At 40.1% G+C, this 21339-nt stretch overlaps 2 protein-coding genes across 3 annotated transcripts; both read right to left on the bottom strand.

Annotated features, from left to right (window-relative positions):
• Positions 1 to 618: 618 nt before the first annotated feature.
• LOC137879558 (sortilin-like) lies at positions 619 to 17512 on the bottom strand. Of its 2 annotated transcripts, XM_068720362.1 has the most exons (20): positions 17209 to 17512; positions 12461 to 12523; positions 12300 to 12373; positions 12104 to 12206; positions 11732 to 11893; positions 11459 to 11532; positions 9302 to 9351; positions 9097 to 9224; positions 7883 to 8027; positions 7436 to 7591; positions 6205 to 6317; positions 5989 to 6091; positions 5743 to 5911; positions 5435 to 5619; positions 5167 to 5356; positions 4888 to 5004; positions 4194 to 4302; positions 3564 to 3676; positions 3328 to 3454; positions 619 to 3241 (listed from the first exon to the last, which is right to left on the bottom strand). In XM_068720362.1, the coding sequence occupies exons 1-20, from the start codon at positions 17443 to 17445 to the stop codon at positions 3227 to 3229; spliced, it is 2433 nt and encodes an 810-aa protein (XP_068576463.1). In that variant the 5' UTR covers positions 17446 to 17512; the 3' UTR covers positions 619 to 3226. The 2 variants fall into 2 exon arrangements, with proteins under 2 accessions (XP_068576463.1, XP_068576464.1); XM_068720363.1 differs by lacking the exons at positions 12461 to 12523; positions 17209 to 17512 and having other exon boundaries at positions 12104 to 12201.
• Positions 17513 to 17705: 193 nt separating this feature from the next.
• Positions 17706 to 21339, bottom strand: psma5 (proteasome 20S subunit alpha 5). The gene is made up of 10 exons (XM_068720532.1): positions 21264 to 21339; positions 20916 to 20966; positions 20377 to 20443; positions 20119 to 20245; positions 19559 to 19626; positions 19364 to 19471; positions 19173 to 19231; positions 18967 to 19069; positions 18688 to 18774; positions 17706 to 18473 (listed from the first exon to the last, which is right to left on the bottom strand). Exons 2-10 carry the CDS (start codon positions 20942 to 20944, stop codon positions 18396 to 18398), a joined length of 726 nt encoding a protein of 241 aa, XP_068576633.1. The 5' UTR covers positions 20945 to 20966; positions 21264 to 21339; the 3' UTR covers positions 17706 to 18395.

Below are 21339 nucleotides of genomic sequence, written 5' to 3'. Positions count from 1 at the left end.
AACTTCCGGCTGGACAATTACGTAGGCCAGGAGTGTGGCGCCCCCTAGTGTTTGAAAAACGCTACGGCGGCATCATGGGTTTACAAGCATGAACAACTTTTTTAAAAATCAGATTTGATGCTCTTTTAGAATTTAATAGTGACAGTAATCAATGTCAGTGGCACCTCTTTAAAATATTATTAAATTGCAACTAATGGCTTTATGTTTGGTTAATAAATCAATGTTCGAAATATTAGTTATAAGTCAATAATGAGAAACATATTTTGGCTACCAGTTTGTGAAAAATCTAGCTAGTGTTTATTTATATTTGGTAATAATGCAGTTATATATATTTTTACTCCATTTATAAAAGCTAAATAAGTTGTTAAATAGATATCGGTGGTCATATGGTCAAATAAATGAAAACCTATAAAACATAGTAAATGATTATGAACTATAAACAAAACTAGTAGTTACAACTTATATAAACCCTTTATAAACAGTGCCTTATTTTAAGTGGCACCAAAACTTAATCTTAATTATTTGTTAACACTATTAAGTTGAGTTAGCAATAACTCAATATATCTTCAGTTAGCAACTAATGCAAATATTAAAAAATTGCCCATTCTTAATTCATGATTGTTTTATCATTGTTTATTACCTCGGTGTAGCTTCATAGTGTTGTGACTGTAGGAAGGAGTTTCCTCCTCCACCTTCAAGGTTACAATAACACCAGCAGTATATTGAGCAGAAAAGACAATTAAGCTACATCTTCTCAGAGATTGTGTTATTTCATTCAATAAATGCAAACATTGTTATAAAAAATGTGTGCTACAGAATAGTTTAATTCAGAGACACTCATCTCTGATATTCTAGCAAAGTCAAGAACAAGAAAACAAAATGGAATGAAGATCACAACTCATGGCCTGAACACTTTACAAACATTTGATGTACAAGGAAGCACAAATGCAACTTTTCACAGATCTGTAGATACAGTGCAAAAATAAATCGTTAAATCCAGTATGTAGCTGGGTTTGTTCTTACTGACATTTGTGTAATAAAGAAGCATCAAGCATATTAATTTGCTTTGATATCTGACAAAGTCCAGCCAACAGTCCTTGAAAATATACCTCTATATCAGGCCAGCTTATTACAATAGCTTATTCGCTGGGATATTACTCACTCTGCTGGCAAATACAAGCATTGGCCATAAGACCTGCACGTGTCAAAAGTTACAGTTCTTACACTGCAGATAATAGAAATGGTAGCGAGCCAACATCTCAACAGTTCATATAAAACAGTGAAGAGTCTCGTGTCAAAAATATGTAACTCAATTAACTTAATAAAGTTAATGCTCGTTATGGCCACCAGACACGTTAATCTGATGAATTAGTTCTCTTATTGTGGATGTTTTGTAACATCTGTGGGATTATTATATTGGGATGCACCAATATATAAAAGACTAATAGTACCTTTAAAAAAGCAGTTTCAGTATAATCCTGAAAATGTTCATACTGCTAATAATACAGCCGACTGTTTTTCTGCTGTCATATTAGTAACAGGAACAGGTCAGCATGGTCTCTGAAAACACTTGATTATCTTGATGATTACGCCTGAACCTGCATTGAGATTGTTAGACAAATGCATATTGGTATCGATTGATATCGGGAAAATATCAGCCAAATAAAAAATAAAAATAAAAACAAGAACAGCAATATATTGGTGCACCTTGTTAAGCTAAAAAATAAAAATCATAAAGTTCAAGTAAAGGGTTTGTGTGACATTACCATACTTCATATAATGCTGGGCTAAGGTTAGATTTCACCTCTACAATAAAAAAAAAAAACTAATAAAAGTGCTTTGGCAATAATTCAAGTCTTTCATTTTCACCACACATACAGGGGAGAAGATACTGCTTGTATAAAGCTGCACTGTATAAAGCTGCACTGTATAAAAGTGTTTGTTGTTTTGTCTTCACAACAATAGCAGGTCCTTTTAACATTTACTCCAAAAGTCTCAATAGGTACTAAAAATGGACTTCTTTTATTCGTAGTCAACATAGTTCATCTTGCAGCTGATATAGTTACAAGTTCTTCTAAAGTAAGGACTAGGAGTCACTAATTTGGATTTACTATCTAGTAAGTACTTGCACTAATTTCTATGTTCTGATTACAATTACATTTTAGTTTGCTGATCTACAAATTTAAACCAATTAATAATAAATAAAAATGATGACATATGTACGAATAACAACATTTGACTAATAAAATATTAGTCATGATTATATTTTACCTACTTTCAAAAGTGGCATGAAATACAAAAGAACAGTTTCTATTAAAAAGTAATTTCTGTTATATAACAAAAAGCTATAATAGTGTACTGAAAGGTTCATATCTGAAGTTCATCATTTGATAAAAATTCTGGTAAATTTCAACCGCGAAAAAAGTATATAGTGTGTACGGTAAGAACAAAAACACAGCTAGTCGGAAATAGTGACCATTAACATAAAATGAGGCACTGCTGCTCTTAGTAGCCGCTGTGAAAATGAAAAGTGATCACTTCTAAATATCTTGTGACTAACAGGCTAAGAGTGAGTAGCCTCGTCTTTAAAAAAATGTTAGTGCCAAATTTTAGTCACCGGTGAAGCTGACAAAATAAATGTTGAAATGGCCGCCATGCACAACAGGACTGTATCTGGCTAGTTTTGAATTAACTGAGTACAAAAACTACTTAACTGACAGCAGAGATAATATCTGATTTAAAATACTGATTAATATTTTCTGTTCTGTTTCTTGGATGTTTCCCAACTCTTATTATTATTATATAAAACTTTCTGTAAGCGTCTATATATCTAGCCTCTCTATTGTGCTTCTGCAGTTCATCACAATATGAAAGGCCATATCTTCTCAGGTCAGCATGAGAGGAAACATACAGCACACGTATTCAGACTCAGTGGTCTTTACAGGACTCTTTGTGACAGAAACAACAAAAGCTCTCCAGGGACCCCAGAGGCTTTCTTCTGTTCCGTGCTGGGTTTGTCCCCCTCCCCAAACCACCGGTTCGCCTTTTTGTGGGAGTCTCAACTGGTACAAGGAAGCAGTGTGAGTTGCTGTTGAGTCCTCCAGCCACCAGGGGATAGCAAGAAGTGAGAAGCAGATGTTAATCGGCATGTGGGAGCAACAGGAGTCCCCAAGCATCATGAAAGACTGCGATAAATTTAGAGCCTTTGAGAGGACAAATGTCAACCTTATTCTAAGAGGTCCTGTGGAGAGACACAACAACACAGATTAGTAAAAGATAATGACAAAGTTTACCTAAAAATAGTGCCTTTTAAAAAGAATGAGATACCTGATCCGAGTCTTCATTGTACTGTGCTTTTCCTGTCTCCATGTAATGGGCATCAATATCATCAACTCCCTCTATTTTATCAGCCTCAGCATGTTCCCTCATGACAGAGTATCTGTGTACGAGGAACCTGATGACGACATCAGTGCATATTAGACACAAACAGAGATGAAATACGGTATTTACAGCGTTTATTTGTGTGCATAAAGTGCGTGTGGAAAAATGAAACGCATACTGACCGTCCTCCACAGACATATTTCTTAACCAGCCAAACGCCTGCAACAGCACTGGTCAGAAGCATCGTTATGACAACCATCACTATGACAGCGGTGTTCGGTGAACTGTTTTCAGTCTGGTAGAGTTACAAAAAACAGTAATGGCTGAAAATGTGAAGAAATCCCAGTGCAGGAACAAGCTTGAAAACACATCTGACAAAAGACTTTATGCCTCTCAGCTGTAAATGTGCTCACAGTTGACTTGGTAAAGCACAGAGTAACTGAGACTACCCTGCTGAAATCTGACATAGTGTATCAGGACCTGTAACATTGCAGCTGTTCACACAAACTTATGTGCACCAATGGAAGGTGGACAGCCACTGCCTGACCTCAGTGTAAAATATGCTTCACTGGCAATTTATCATCTTTTTGTGAATAACTGGGTGCTACTGTTTGCACAACAGGAATTGTTCAGGAGCCTGAGGATGCCAGGTTGTAAGAAAAAAACCTAAAAACTGATATACTCAGGTCATTTGAGTTTGATCTGTGTTTAAGATTACTAAAGCTCTAACAATAAATGTGTTTCCATCCACTTGTTTTTTTCAATATGCAGTTAACCAGCATAGTCTCATTCTCAGACTGAGCAGAACTTACCAGAGAATTTGGATAAAGGGCGTTGCTGGTGCACATCCTCCTCAGGTCTGTCTCCTTCCTGTCTGGCTGAAAACCTCCTTCACACTGGTCTCCTGGAATCTTCCGGTAGCTTGCATGTTAGAAGAGACAGAGAGACGTGTAAGGAAAAACAAAACTCTCTGAAAAGGACACAGGGCAAGACAAAACAGCTGCTAAACTCAAGATAAGATTCATAATACTAATGGAGGGAGATGTAGAAGCAGAAATGGAAACATACTAACATGTTCTACGAATACAGCTCAAGTTTTCATAATTGGCCTTTGATCTTTATCTTTTACAATATAAGTGACTAAACTAAGGAAGCCTTTAATTGGGCTGTGTTGTGTGCTTTGTATTTCTTTTGTTAATCTTGAACTACATCCTCACAGAACAATGGGTTCACGCAGAAGTCCTACAACATTCGGCACTTAGTCTTAAATTAATAATCTGTAATAGGCTTCTGGAAGTGAGCTGGTAAGGCAACTATTTCTTACAGTGCCTGAATTACTGTTGGCTTGTGTGCTGTTCATAAAACCCATAACCTTTAACCATACAGTGGTAACACTTGAAACAAACATTAACATACTTCTGTATACATTTTCTATATTTTGTATAAGTTTGAGTTTCTTAAAAGTAAAGCCGAGGACAGAGCAAAGATAAAAACAGGCGTCCTCACCCGCTGGTCTGAAGCTGTTCGGTGGTCCCATTTAAGCAGAACTCCAGAGGATGACCCTTCATCTCCTCTTGCTCCATGCACTCTGAGCTGTTCTCTGGCCGGTGATATCCAAAGTCACTAGAAGACAAAACAGAAGCTCATCTGGCATTCTTAAAAATGTACAGAGACAAACTGTGTAAATCTGTTCTCTATATAGTCGCATGGTTGCACTAAATGCATGATGAAAATAAACTATATATATATATATTATATATATTTTTGTATTTCACAAAAACATACCAGTGATAGTCGTCCATTGTACATGTACAGGGGGACAGTTTATTAGTGACGGCATATTCCCTCCCGTTCCAGCAGACAGAGTCTTTCCTCAGGCGTAAGAAGGTCTCTTTATAGCCCAGCACACAGCCATCATTAGATCCACTGGGGTCTGTAGAGTGAGCCAGCCACTGGACATAATCCCCTTCAGTACCTGCACATACATACAAACATATATTAAGTCAAAAGGCGAAACACCGTCTGTTACACCCACATTCTCTGACACACTCACAGTCTCTGGTGAGGAGCTTCCTGACGTCTATGGTGATCACCACCCATTTACTGAAGTCGTTCCTGTAGCCCCACAGGCTAACATTCATGGAGCGAGAGCCGGGCTCGCTGTCCATACCGCTGAAGTGAAGTGGGTCGCTGGTGAAGTTATACGTATGCCAGCACTGCCCCTCGTCTGTTGAAAACCTGACGATGTGGGAGGGAAAAGAAAGGGAAAGGAAAAGTGAACAGTAAAACTAACAAATGATACATACAAATAAAAGCAATCCTACAATAACCATGTCATCTACTATACTTAGTTATATTCACTTGATCTGGTTGACAGGTGAGTTGGTGTGCTCCACAGCCACCAGCAGCCCTCCAGAGTCCAGTATAGCGTAATGGTGGGGGCCCCTGAGAGCCAACTGCCACGAGTAGCCCCCGTCGTCAGACACGTACACGTCAGGAGAGAGAGCTGACTCTGCATCTCCGACGCTGCCTGAAGAAACAGAGGACATTTAACCATGCAGTGAAAGGATTCAGGGTGAAGACATCTTTGTGTTGGTTTTTTTTTACCATGAGCCAGAATGAGGCCCACAGCACTGGGCTGTGAGAGAGGCAGCATAGGGACGTTCATCTTCATGGTGGTGCTGTAGGAGGCGTGGATGTGAAGTCTACACTGTAAAGATACAGTAATTAGGGTAATGTTGGTGCCAGGTCAACACGCTTACTGCATATACATAACAATGTAAATATTCAAATATACTGTGTATAACTCTATGTGCGTCTCACTCTGTTAGGCCTGTTGGTAGAGGTCTCGGTGTCACAGTGGCTGTTCTGTGGTCTGCGCAGCGTCTGCCATTTTGCTCCTTGGTCAAAGGTGATTACTGTCTCCATTGCACCATCTGCAATCAATAACATTCACTTTAAATACTATCAGTATCCATATCAGTAATTTTGCATTTATAGACCGCAGACAACAAAATACAAACTTTTCACTACTCTTTAACATTTTTTCCAAACATTTCCAAAGTTTCAAGACTGCTGTCTAAAAGTTTCTTGAGATAGGTTAAAAATCTAAAAAGCCAAATACGTGTGTATATATATATATATATATATATATATATATATATATACACACACACACACACACACACACACACACACACACACACACACACACACACACACACACATATATATTTCTACTCAGTATATTGTATTCATGCATAAGTCATTTTGCTCTGAACTTTGTTGAACTTCACCGTGTCTCTGTTGTGCAATAGAAGGATTCTCCCTTGCCTGATAACTAACTGTGTTGTATGAGAATGTTCCATGCCAAGGCCTTTGGGCCACTTGTTTTGGTTGCTGGCCGTTTGTTTTTGAATGTTGTTCCTATCAGTCTGAGACCAAAATGTCTGTAACACCGTTGCTCATTCTGTATAAAGAAAGTGTGTTCACTTCCTCACTGAGACTGTACGCATTCTGTTGTGATGCGCAGAGAATAAATACTTAAAAGACAACCTGGTTTTTGGTATTATGTATTTCAGCATTAAAAGACTCACGTAAAGCGGGTATAGGAATATTTTCCACCACAGTAGCAGCTCACTCATGCTTGGATGCTGGAGTTTCCCCACATGTAGTGTACATTAATGAACCAAGAAGGAATAGTTTCTCAATCAGCTCCCTCTTTGCAACTCATTACCATGTATCAATAATAAAGTTCATAAAACATACGTGTGATGAGATATTCAGTGTGATAAATTTGATTCATATTGACACTGATTGAAAACCAAATAAATTAAGAAATAGTACTGCTCTTTTATGCTTCGCTTAACACACAGTATATACAACCATTTTAACATCACATTTAGTGTGACTTTAGGATGAAACGCAGTTTATATGCAATTTCTTTTGTAATTAACTGAAAAGATGATATCATATTTCAAAATGTTCACAAAGAATAGCCAGAAGATTCCTCTTAAATGTGTAAGTACATATATTAGTTAGTGTATTGACCCACCTTCTGTGAGAACGCTGGTCATGTAGACGCCCCTGAGTGACGTAATGGCAGTGAAGTCAGTGTCACTCCCTGTGGTCGTGTAAAGATGGCGCTCCAGAGACTTGGAGAACACGGCTCCTCTGTCATCAGACACATAGATGGTACCAACACCGGAGTCTGGTCAACACAGCGCACACGCACGCACACGCGCACGCACACACACACACACACACACACACACACACACACACACACACACACACACACACACACACACACACACACACGTTTGGATTATACACTGTGTGAGACTTCTGCTTACTGATCCCCACAGAGAAACTTTCTCCAAGGACACCAAATGAGACTGTTTGCATGAAGGTTATTTTTGCATTATCTACATTATTGTTATTGTTAGCATCATCATCATCCACATCAATCATCACTATGAGCATCCTCTCGGGTTCTGACCTCCAGGGTTGTCCACGTGCATGAATATCATGTCCTGATTGGCTGCCAGGATAGAGTAGAACTGCTCGTGGTTGACTGTAGGGAGCTGAGCCATGTTCCACACCTCACCTCCGTCTACTGACACGTGGATCATACGCTCTGTACCCTAACACACACACACAAACACAAAAATGTTGTGAGAGCTGCTCCTTTACAGCTTCATAATTCAGATAGCAATACTGAATGTTAAGCCTTGTTAAAGTGCCAGTGCACCCAAATCAAGACAAAAGAACAAACTAAATGAATTTCAGGAGTTTAAAATGCACAAATGCTGAGCTAATAAAAAATTGTTTCCTATTTACACATGATGTTAACATGTGATCTGTATCTGGTTAAAATATCTGGATGATGGCATATGATGCATCTGGTATGAATAGAGATTTCATCGTCTCAATTTCATACTTGCATTGTAATCAGTTCGCAATATGCAAATGAGTTAGGTGGGTCTGGTGGTAAACACAGCTCGTCCCACAGGGGTCAGTCATTTGTTAACCAGTCACTAGCTTCAGCAACCAAATGGAGCTTCAACGTTGCATCTTCAGCTTGCAGAAAGAGGTGAAGTTAGGTGATATTAGGCAGATATTTTGCTTCAGAATGTGGTCACTCTGTACGGATTAAATTCATAGCTGGATGAGATCTTATCACACTATGAGCCAAACCACCTCCATATGTGGTCTGGTATATTACGTGCATTCCCACCCTGCATTAGCATGTGGTTTTCCTTATCCAGATCACATGGTAACACTAGGTGAAAAAGGGGTCAAGAAAGTCTGGATATCACTTGTGATAAGTGAGAAAATACGTTTTTTTAGGTGAACTGACTGTTTGAGTCTTGTAAAATACAGAGGGAGGAAAACATTTTTCAAAAATATTACCAGGTGTCTAAATATGTATTGGTACCATTTATGCCGATAACGAAACATTATACACACAGGAATGTGTGAAGAAATACAAACAGGTGCATATATAGAGATACTGTATGCATCAGGAAAAACAGTGCAAGGCAGATTCACAGATAAAAAAAAACATTCTGCTCTCAGATTCAGTAAGTAAGAGGCAAAGAACTTGCTCAGACATCAACACACACACACACACACACACACACACACACACACACACACACACACACACACACACACACACACACACACACACACACACACACACACACATACCGTGCCAGTCATGATTGAGGCAAAAACAAAGCGACCTCCCAGCACAAAGGAGTAAACTCTTGTTGCGATGGTCTGAAAACATTGACCGTAGTCTGCCGTCTTCCTTAACTCCAGCATTCCTTTATCACCTAACAGAGAGAAGGTGGAGTCACTAGAAGTATTGCAGAACTTTAAATGTATCGGTGACTTTACAGTCTTCACTTACTGCATGATCCATTGTAGTTTGTTGTAAAGTAGATGCTGTTTTTTGGACCCCTGTATGTGAGAAAAAGAAACAGTGAAGGAAGGATTCTGGAGAAAGGAAAGGTTGTTGTTTTTTTCATTTGAAAGTTGTCTGATTTCAAATGTACATTCACTTTGGAATTTGTAGAGATCACAGGTTATGGTTATGGGCCCAATCCTAAAAGGCCTTAAACCCTGAACCCTCACGGACTTACTGACGTCACCTGGTAAACGGTTGAGTGTGAGAGACTGTAAGGGCTTAAAATGGTGTAAATACAAAGGGGACAGCACTTTGCTGCGACATATCACGATACCATGACAACGTAAACAATATTATGTAGAATTGTGGGTATTTACTTTAACTTTTTACTCCCTGATTTGAACGTCTTCCAGGCTCTTTCCTCACAAGATGAAAGGTCATTTTAAATAATCTATTTATTTGTTTTGGTCAAAACAGCTTCAATGACAAAATTAAATGTTTGATGAATAAATCTGTGTAATAAAATCTCTGCTTGCATGCCTCTGAATTCATGTCTTTTTATGTTCCATCTTTAATCCTTAATGTTTCTGAGTAACTGTGATTTATTTGCCAAGCTGTCCCGTCCTCTTTGTTTACCCTTTTTTACATCTCCATGCTTCCACTGATAACCCCGGTGTTTAACTGTACTGTACTGTCAGTACTTTTAGTTATTTGTAAAGATAAAACCGATGGACATTGTGTTAATTCAAGTCTGTTAAAGAGTCACCAGAAATTGCTTCCTTTGTATTCAATTTGTATATATTTCTGTTTAGATAAAAAAACAGCCTGCCAGCCTCATTTGCCCTGCACCTGTACAATGAATCAGTTAAAGTGGATTTTCCTGGTGTATCATTATGCCTGACTGCACATCCATAGTGTTTGTCAAATAACCTGTTTAATCAGCACACCCTTGTGCAGTCCTGAATGTTGAATGTTCTACAGTTTCTTTTAATTGCTGTGCGAGCAAGGCACACATTGACCCCCCGGGCTGCACTCCAAGCCCTTTCTGGCTTTGTTCGCTGCCAAAGGGGACGAAGGTTTTCACACTGCAAAGATCCTGCCGGCTCAAGGACTGTGGGATGAATAAGAATGCTGCTGCTGACTCATGATTCAGTCTGACAGCAGCCTCAGCTCCCACTCTCTGCAGTCAATTCAGTTTGGGGCCTAAATAACAACTGTGGTCACGCAGAGCTATTACAATGTTCCCACAATGCAGCGCTAACAACCACAACCTCACATGAATTCTGGTGCCCAAATGAAACGAGAGTCAGGAGAGTGATCCAAACTGTGGTGAGCGAAACAGCTGGAATAACAAACAATGGACAAAGAAAACACAAACAAACTCTTGTTATAGCAAAAACAAAGATGCACATGGAGGATGTATGGCAACAAATATGGATAACGCTATATTTTCACACCCTGACAGTGTTTAATGTCCCGCTTTGACCTAATCTTTTTCACTCACAGATGACAGAAAAATAGATGACGATGATAATCTATTAAGGGACTGTATGAAAGCGATTAGTAAGGAAGGTGGGTCGGACAAGGAGAGGGAGAGTATTTTTTCTGTTGCCAACAGGAGGGTAGGCTGATTGTATTTTGGAAGAACAGGATATATAGGCTTTTTATTATTTTCTAGCAAGATTTACTGTTTACCGTTTTACTATAATAATAAATATATAGTTTTCCATATTCAGAGTACATCAATCAAGTCTCTGTATCAGGGCTTTATTTTCTAGCTAATAGGAATAACATGATGTTTTTGGAAGCAGTAGTTAGGGGTTATCTCAATAAAGATTGCACCATGTTTTTTTTACAGGCCAACAGTCGCCTTAACTGTATGCTGCATTTTAAGAGAACACTTAAGAGAAATGCATCATAAAGAATTAACATACGGTGTCATTAGTGTTGTTGAGGGGACAGACAAAACCAAATATTAATAACAAACATATGGTTGAGGCTCCCCCTCCCCACCCAAATAATTTTCTTACACTCCCTAAAGTTTGACTTGGTTATTTTTTATGCCATCTGTTACATATTTAGTACCAAGTACCCACATGTCTTGTGTGGATTTATAATGTAATTATGCAACTGACGGATGATTTAAGGGACATTTCTCACCATCTGACCAAGCAAACACTGTCATGGATCTTCCTCCAGGTGGCACCAAAGTCCTCAGACAGCCACAGGTCCAACTGGAGGGAAAAGGCTTAGTCAGTAAAAAAAAAAGTGTGTATAGACTTTTAGGTATTCATGTATGCCTAATCAAGAATGTAGTAGCCTTGAAACAGAAGTCCAGCATTAAATTAAGAGAGGTAGCTAGGTACAGTTTAGTTTACTTTATCAAAACTAGGATCTGAGGTTTGGTTTGGTCTGAAGAATAAAAGCTGCTACCGTGATACTGAGCGTCAGCAGTACGTTGCAGTCTCCGGGGTTGTACAGCATCTGAATGAGAGGCTCAAATGGCAGGTCAGTTGGATCAAAGGTCACTCCAAAGTCCTGTGAGCGAAACAGTTTAAACCCCCCGATTTCTGACACGTCACCAGTGAGCATCACCTGAGACCAAACACAGAGAGGAGCTGTCAGGAAAGATCATACATTAGCTTGAAAAGTATTTTCTGTGTTATTATGAGGCAAAGGTATGTATTTATATACAAACAACAAAACACAAATCCCTATGTAAGGTACAAGCAGGGGTCTGTACGTGAAAGGTACTGCAACTTCAGGGCATGAAAAAAAACTAAGAATAACACTACTTGGGCTCACCTTGCCAGAGTGGTCGGGACTGATGGCGATGCCAAACTCACTCTGGATGAAGGTGTGGTTGATCAGGTGAGTCACATCTTTGAACGTCTTCCCATAGTCTTCACTGACACAGTGACAAAGTTGCCGTTAGACCCTCAGACCACAGCTATGACAAATAATTTACTGCTCCATTTATCAACCACCAGGCATTTCTCACCTCCTGTAGAGGTTGGACTGGCCGAAACGCATCATGAACAACGGCACCTGAAATGTCGTCAACACCAGCAGCACCTGGGAGAAGAGAGCAGGGATTACGCAACCATCTCTAGAACCTCTGGGTCTTTTTATTATATATATTTTCAATGTAAACAAACTCACCCCAGATCCATCTCCCACCCATGCCAGTGACAATGAACCCATGGTCCTCACTTTGAAAGTGAACTGGAACGGAAGGAAAACATATTTTTGATATTCGTTCGCTTGATATTTTTTGCATAACACTCCGTCAGGAAATCAACCGAGGAGGAACAAACACACACACACACACGCGCGCACGTGCGCACGCGCGCACACAGACACACAGACACACACACACACACACACACACACACAGAGTCCAGAGTTTAGTCTGAAATATAAAAAACACAGAGTTTGTGTGTTTCGGTCACTTGCTGAACGAGAGGACAGAGTGAATTGTTCTTATCATCCAAAGTAACTTGGCCATTTGAATGCACTCTGCGTGTGTGACCTACTTTCCGGCCTAAATGACAAAGCCTGGGCCAGAGAACAAAACAATTACCAATGTCCCAAGCACAGCAAGACACACACTCGCACAGTGTACGGTAAATGTAGACTGAAAGTATTCTATTCTGAGAACAACAGAATACAAAAAACTTACTTTTTTTACACATTAATACATTTGCCAAGCTATACAGGATTTAAATTTGAACTGAAATCTAAAAACAAAACCTCACTGTCACATATTATCAGAGCTAATGAGTAGAAAGAGTTTAGACCATAACATATATTTTACAACAAGTGCACCGACTGCAAACAACATTCCAGTGTATTCATCCAGAGTGTTTGGTCATTTCAGCGACGCATTTAGCCACCGTAGGGTTCTCCCCTCCTCTCTCTTGCTGGCAGGGCAGAGATGTTTACAAGGTGAGTCCAGCCCCGAAGAGTCTGCATAGAGCTCTATAAAGCCACAGGAGACGGCCGGGTCTGGCTGCTGGAAACTCCTTGTAAATAAGGTCCAGTGGAAACTGGCTGACCCCCGGCTGTCCCAAGTGTGTGAACACAACTTTCCATCTCTCCTCCACATAAATCATTTCATCACAGCCTCCCTGCATCCAACTATTCTTTCTTCTCTCAATCAGCTAAGTGCTTTTCAGCTTTCTTGCAGTCACCCATTCGATCTGTCGATCAGTTAAAGGATGAAAAGTATGACGTGTCCCGTCCTCCCAACAGACTCTACCCTTAAACCACAGTGTTGTGGCTTCACAGCTGTTGTGGAACATTAGTACAAGGCAGGTTTCCAACTTCTCCCACATTTCCTGGTCCTCTCCCTTTCTGTCTTTGAAGCAGTAGGCATGATTATAAAATGAAAAAATCTTAAAAAGTAAAGCATTATTTTGGCATGTGGATATGCATTAGTGTCATCGTCACACTTGAGATTTAAGAAGAACTTCGGTCTGGATGCACAATAGGAATATTTCTCTGCCCGCCCAGCTAAACATACAGGTGTAGAGTTACAAAAAAGAAAAAGCACAACCACACAAGATGCTCACCGGTCACTCTCAGGGTGTCTAAGGACCATCTAAGAAACATGGCCTGAAACCTGGTCACAAGGACAGTAACTACCAACGTCATTGCAGGTCCACCACTTTAATTTCTATTGTCTCAGGATCTTTAGAAAATGTTTCTGCCAGTTGCTTGTACACCTGTGTCAAATCTAACCAGCTGTTTTCCACATCTGTCCCTCTGAAAACCCCTCCTGACTGGACGAATGCCGATTGACCTGGCTACAGTTCACTGAGACTGAATGAAACCCAAACAATCAACATTTGCGTTACAAAGCAGGTCGACTTAAGCAAAGTCTGAGAAAGCTGTGTCCAAGTGAAATCCGCTTTTTCATATCACTGGTAGAAGAGTAAAAGGAAGTCATGGGATGTAAAGCTGAATCATCTTTCTGTCCCGTTCTGTGATGGGGAAAACAGAAGCGCAGAGGGAGACGGTGAAGAGAAGAAAAGACACTTATTAGTCAGCGAAAAAAGAATCAAGAGATGTCTGACTCGGCTGGACGTGGCCTCACAAACCAGACATGACCTCATGCTGTATCGTGTTCAATTTAAGGGCTCACGTTCGACTGTCAGAGGTGGACACCAATGATGCACAAGTGCGTTTCACACACGCTGCTGTACGTGAACACACACACACACACACACACACACACACACACACACACACACACACACACACATGTCAATGCAGAACACACACTGTTGGTGGGTGGGAGCACAGTGAAGTCCTCCCTCAGAGGTCAGAGTCTAACACAATGAGCTCCTTGTTCCCTCTGCTCTGGGTTTTAACCTTTCTGCTTCGGCCGTGTTTACACACATAAAACTTCAGAAGAGCGGGTCAAACTCTCTTGGCTTTGATCGAAACACATGAAGCTGTGTCCACCATTCCTCTGATGCTGGGCTAAGCTTTTGCGGGCAGAGACGAAAGCCAGGGCGTAACAATGTCTATTTGATTTCAGTTCAGTCCATGTCTATCTCAAAAAAGTGAAAATATGTCTATCGCAATTTCAGTCTAGTACTTGAATGATGAATTGCTTCATCAATTAGTCGATCAACAGAAAGTTGTTTTGATTTAATTGTTTAGCTTGTTTTTAGCCTTGCTAGCAGCGCAGCTCTAGGGATGGCAAAGACCTTAAAAAGATCACATACTTTCTCTTTTTACTTCTAGTACATACTTCAGCTTCTAAGTACGTACTGTTGCATGCAGCATGGATTCAATAAGTGTTCTTCATAACCTTGCACCTTCAACTTAAGCCCTCTTGCTCATGTATCTGCTGCGTAGAGGATTGTATACAGGACACAGCAGAACATCCTGGTATTTTTGGGAACCTCGCATTTGACGTTTAGCACTGATTCAATGTATGTTGATGCAGAATGGAGAAAAGCAGCAAATCCTCCCGTTTGAGAAGCTGGAACCGGAAAGTTTTTGTCATTTTTCTTGATAAACATTTGACGTTGCAATATTTTTTGCTGATTCATTTTCCTCACGCTAATCGACTGTTAGCACTGGTAGAGTGTGAAATGAATGCAATTAAATACAAACATAGATTAAACACATACTTAATATTTTCTCAACAAGTCTCCCTCTGAATCTACAAGTGCTTCTCTGTTTTTACCAGTTTGTTGATCTCATTGGACGTCTCTCCCTGTACATTAACAAACCCATACTTTGCATAACACACAGTGTCTCTCTCTCTCTCTATGTGGAACATCAACTCTGCTGCTTTTCTTAGTTACGTTCTCACCCTTAAAAACAGAACATGTTTTTTTCTCTACGCTCTCTTGGCCAGAAGGGATCGAGGACGGAGTGAGGAGAGAAAAAAAAAAAGAAAGAGCACGCTAAATTAACCTTGCAAAGACATACAAAAAACTAAAATTAGACAAAGCTTGGACTGGCTGACAAATCACATCCCGTGTAGTCTATCAGGGCCTAAAATAGCATAATAAGAATTGTAGGAGTACGTTAGACTTGTCTGATCTGGCAAATTACACAGCAAAGTAAAAAATACTCACACTACCTTGTTTGATCTAGGCCTGCAGCTCTGATAACAGAAAACCTAAACCTATATTGGCACTCAGATTAAATCCATCAAAAAAAAACGTGGGGAATATTTGTTAGAGAGAAAGGCCCAGAGGAGATGGGAGAGGTCTGCTCTCAGTAGGCACAGCAAATCATTTTCATGCTCCAAAGCTAAGCCCAGGTGTCTGAACCACATAAATGATGTAACTTTGTCCATCACTCACTCACACACTCTCTCACTCTCTCTCACACTCTCTCTCTCTCACTCACTCACTCACACTCACACTCACACTCACACACACACACACACACACACACACACAGTCCTGTGGAGCTCTGAGGCTTTTGGACCAAGCTGTTATTCTTGAACATTCCTCTGGACATCTGGGTTGTTCTTGTGCTCAAGAACATGTGAGTTCATGACTGGAAGAAGAAAGATAAGGCCAAAAAAAAAACATGGATGTGCAATCAATTCTCAACATACAGGTATCAGCCGGCAGATTGGAAGAGCACAACTAAAATCATTTATGTAGTGACATCGTCCTTTAACCATTCATCGTCAGTAGGACTAATGGATCTGACCCGGACTGACGACCTACATTAATTCAGATCATTTTAAAAAGAGTGTAACAGACAGAAACAATAAGTTGGTTGTCAGGAAATAATATTTTGACAATATATTATTTCAGCAAATCTTTAATTAAAACATTTTCCATTTCCACCGTCTCCAATATATTCAATCAATACCAAATACGAGTGTAGGGAGGTGGAGAGACAATTTGTAATCATAACTGTGTATATAAAATGATTTAAGAGGCGCTGGATTATTTACAATGTATTGTCATATGTGTATTAATAACTTTATATCAATATTTCTTCTTCTTTTTATTTAAATATCACAGTTGTCTGTACCAAAATATTGCAACACCCCTATTCCCAGTTTTCAGCTGCAAAGTACCATCACAACGTATTGATATTTTCATTATCAGTTATTCTGCAGTATTTCTCCCCTCATTCACATCCCACAGAGCTGTCAAATCACAACTACAGCACCACTCATTTTGTTGCGCTGGAAAAGCTCGTGTTTAGTCATCTACAAGAACATATGTTTCAGTGAAGTTGTTGACAGTGTGGACATTGTGAGCAGCTCCATGTGCTGCTGAGTGACCACAGACACATGGAGGTAGCCAGTGAGTTAACTTTAACTGTAGTTAGCAAACAACCAGGAACACAAAGACCTGTTTCACATCAGGGAGTTTGATGTTGTAGTGGTGGGTTAACAGAAACCTGAATAAGTCACTTACAGAGTGGGTGTTGTTGTGCAGGGTTGACTCTACTTCGGGCAGAGCTGTGCATGTCTGTTCATTCAGTCCTGCGCTGCGTTTCGAGAGCTCCGACATCTCTAAACTTCGTCGCTCTTCATCACCGCCTAACTCCCGCTGCAGCCTCTTCAGACCTGAGAAGTTTTCTCCCTCGTGGAACTTTGTGCCCAGTGCAGACGAAAACAATCCGAGCGCCAAGATGCAAGATACGGAGATCATGTTTACAAAGACGTCTGCTCAACTTTGGACTCTGCGAAGAGCTTTTCCGTCCCAGCAGTCGGCTCCACATGACACCCCTCCAACCCCCAAATCACCTAATGCATCTTCAATAACGGCCCATCCACCGTGGAAGACGATTGGCCAGCGCCAGAACAACCTGCGCTCTGATTGGATGGCAGGAATCTTCCTCAACTGCGATGTGACGAGTTTTCTGGTGTTATGCTGCCCCCTGGTCTAAAGACGGCGCAAAGGCCAGAAAACGGTTTTATTGGAGAGTTTATTCTTTGAAATTCAATTCCAAGAAAGGAAAGACAAAGTAGAACAGTCTGGCTGATGCTTTTCCAAGAAAAAGATTAGTTTATTATTTATATGAAAAAAATATTTTGCCTTATTTTGGCAGTTAATGATAATGAAGCCCTGAAAGTTACAAAAGGACAAGACAAAATTATATCAACTTTAACATAATAGTTAAGTGATCTAAATATAATTAAATAATCCTATTCTAATGATTGTGAGTATTACTTATTGCACACCTAATACTTATTACTTTATTGTTCATGTTTATATTTTTACTTGATTTTTGTTATTCTTCTAGCAAACAAGAAATAAAAACAGTCAGACCACTTTCTGAATACAACAGTTTAATTGCGGTACTGATTCGTAACAAAAAAATACCCCCCCGCCCTACCCCCCCCACACTGTTTTCCTGCCACTCAGTTGTGAGCGTTGGTCAGACTCCTGCACAGAGTTGTACTGAGACAAGAAGTAAACTAGCACATTAAAAATAGAAACCTCTTATGCAATCCAAAAAAAAATCTGAATGCAGCAAGGAGAATGTGCTGATCTGATGAAAAGATGTGGTTGTATTGTGACATTGAGCTCAGGTGTTCCTCCATGTCCTCTCCTCTCCCGCCCAGAGCTCACAGCAAGACTCCCAGGTCTTTGCTGCTTTAGATATCCTTGATTACGTCCTCCAACTCCTCTTTGGAATACATGTGGAAGGTCTTCCCGGGCTCTACCGTTGCCAGCTACAGAAGAAACATACAGATAAAGAAAACCTAGATGAAACCTGAGGAACTCTGGAAGTAATGTGCAAACTGAGCACTGTTTAGTGTTGTTTTCAAACATAAATATAATTGCACTGGGCATTTTTACTGATGTGTTTCAAGTACACAGTTTCACGGTCAAATTTTCCAGACTAAAATCAAGTATTCAGAAAATGGGTGAAAAAAAATAACGAACCTCAATGTTGGTGGCATTTAGCTTCTCCTCCATCACTTGCTTCAGAATGGTGAGAGACGACTTGATGGCGTCTTTTAATGTCATAGACTGCAAGTTAAACAGGTAGAGGGGGACAAACAGAAAAGATACAACTTTTCAGTCCATCAGTCTCTTTTATTTTAGACTATACCATTTGAAAACAGTTAATTTCCTTAAATCTCACACAGGATAGCAGCTTATTGACATCATCATTTGCTTAGCTGATGTTCCTGTTAAATGTAAATACGCAGTGGTCTGTACCTTGTGGTAGACTTCTTGCAGAGAGCTCTGTGCTCCCTCAGAAGCGGAGCCGATGGCCCGAGCATCACACTGCACAAAGGTTCCTGACGGGTCCATGTGGTACCTGCATTCACAAACAAATAGCAGTAAAATCAGAATTGAAGGTGAACATGCCCCTGTTTGAAATGTAAAGTTTGTAAGGAGCACAGATGGTAATCTTTACGTACAGCTGGGGTCCTTTTTCATCAACTCCCCCGAATAGAAGTGCTACGCCGAACGGTCGACTCTGTAGAAATAACAGCACAGAGGAAAAAAGCAGAGAACAGGATATGGTAGTTTACTCCAGCACCATCAAACATTATGTCTTTGAAAAAAGAACATTGGCTTGAGGTTTGAATAGATGAGCCAAGTGTCTGACCATGGCACCAGGATCAGCGTCCTCCTCTCCAAACTGCAGCGCCAGGTTGGACACCGCCTGAGTCACACTCTCCACGGTCATCGTCTCATTGTACGTGAACCAGTGGTTCTGAGGAAGTACATACAGATTATACACAGGTATAACACCAGGCGGTTAGGGTACTGCATTGTATTACTATTTGCTCAGCATTCATACCTGGGTTTCCACTCTCGCTTTGTCAATTAGAGTCTTGGCATCAGCTATCAAGCCACTCATGGCGCAACCTTTGAGGCAGAAAAAGAAAATGAAACATGCAGTAGCGTAAAGCAACAACCAGCATGGTCAGACTGGGAGAAATGTGATGTCATTCACTGTTATCAGAGTGAACATTATCATGCAAAATATATAATATGTATATATATATACACATATGTAAGGCATATGACTGAGGCAGCATCTTGCTAATACTAATATTTCATTTTAGAATTACATACATTTTTGCCCACTCAAATTTTATTCTACTTTTCACCTGTTTTTCACTCAGTGTGTGGCATGCAGGCATTTTTAATGTACAGAACAAATAGTTAAATTGGACAACTGATTGTTTACCCAACCGGACTGGTTAATCTATATAAAATTACAGAGGCTGGCAGACGTCATTCTCAAGTTAACAGACAGTATTGTATACACTCAAGCACTCGTCCTGTCAGCACCCAGGTTTGAGGTTCAGTAAATCTGTGTCCGACAGCTGAAAATCAGCTCATCCTGCTACTCACCGATGTGAGTGTCAATCTCCACGATCTTTTCAATGCTGTTGGGCTCCATGAGCGGAGAGGTGATCCTCTTCTCCACAGCCAGACACACCCCCTCTGATGTCTGGATACCGATGGCTGTGGAGCCCAACTGGGAAGGCAAAGCCAGACCAAAGAAAGATTGTGAGCATCGAGGTGAACATTTCATCTATTTTTGGAATTTAGTACACAATAACAACACAAAAGACTTATTAGTCAAGTGATTCAGTGCACAATACTCACTTTTATGGCCTCGATGGCATATTCAACCTGGAACAATCTCCCTTCAGGAGAGAATGTGTTCACACCTCTGGAAGATAGACGTGAAAAAGAAAGATTATTAATAATAGGTATCAATTTGACATCAGTGTAAAACAACTTGTGCAGCAAATAAACAAATAAATGTGTTTAGCATTATGTTGTGTTTACAGCTACCGCTTAAAAGCTGTATTTTAGCTGACTATCTTGAGTGGAACATTTTAATTAAAATTAGGTTTTCCTGTTTAAATAAAGTAGGTTTTTTTAAAAGACACCGAAAGTGAAAGCAGGCTAACTGATTGCGAAGTGACGAGCTAGCTGCTAGCTAACTACATGCAACAAACAGAAACTAAGTTACCACAAAGGATGGAAACAAAGGGAACTGTCAGAATTCCTTGAGAAAGTCAAAACCAATAAATGTTTAATGTTCAAACCACTTCGTAACATAATTGTGCTCTCTTAATCCTTCTCGTTCCCACTGAGAAGCGCTCAATAAATGACAAAGCAGTTTGTGTTGCACTCACCTGTCATATTCCGATCTTGTCAAAAACATCTTTAAACGTTTAACCCAGGACCTACAAAAGAGAGGAATGGTTATGTTAGACTGTTGCACAATTGAAAAAAAAAGTTAATGCAATTAGAAAAGCAAGGGCAATGCATTGCTTCCGAGTTTGCCGTGACACCAGGAGATTAGCTAGCTAAAGTTAGCAGCATGCTATAGCTAACTGACGCAGACAATCACTGAAACGGAACAGAAAACGCTCACAGAAGTCTATCGTCGATACTCGGACATTATTATAACATTTAAAAGAACATTTATCAACAATTCCGCGATGGTCTTTGAATTAATTGTACTTGTTAGACTAAATTACCTCCAGCCACAAACACTTCAATGAGTTCGCTTGTTTGAGGGGAAGCGTTCTGAGGTGTAACATCCAAACCCGCCGG

This window comes from Cebidichthys violaceus, unplaced genomic scaffold, assembly GCF_023349555.1.
Source record: "Cebidichthys violaceus isolate CVI_PGR_0920_01 unplaced genomic scaffold, fCebVio1.0.p SCAF_25, whole genome shotgun sequence".
NCBI classification, from domain to species: domain Eukaryota; kingdom Metazoa; phylum Chordata; class Actinopteri; order Perciformes; family Stichaeidae; genus Cebidichthys; species Cebidichthys violaceus.
This window is presented reverse-complemented; position numbering and strand designations above follow the sequence as displayed.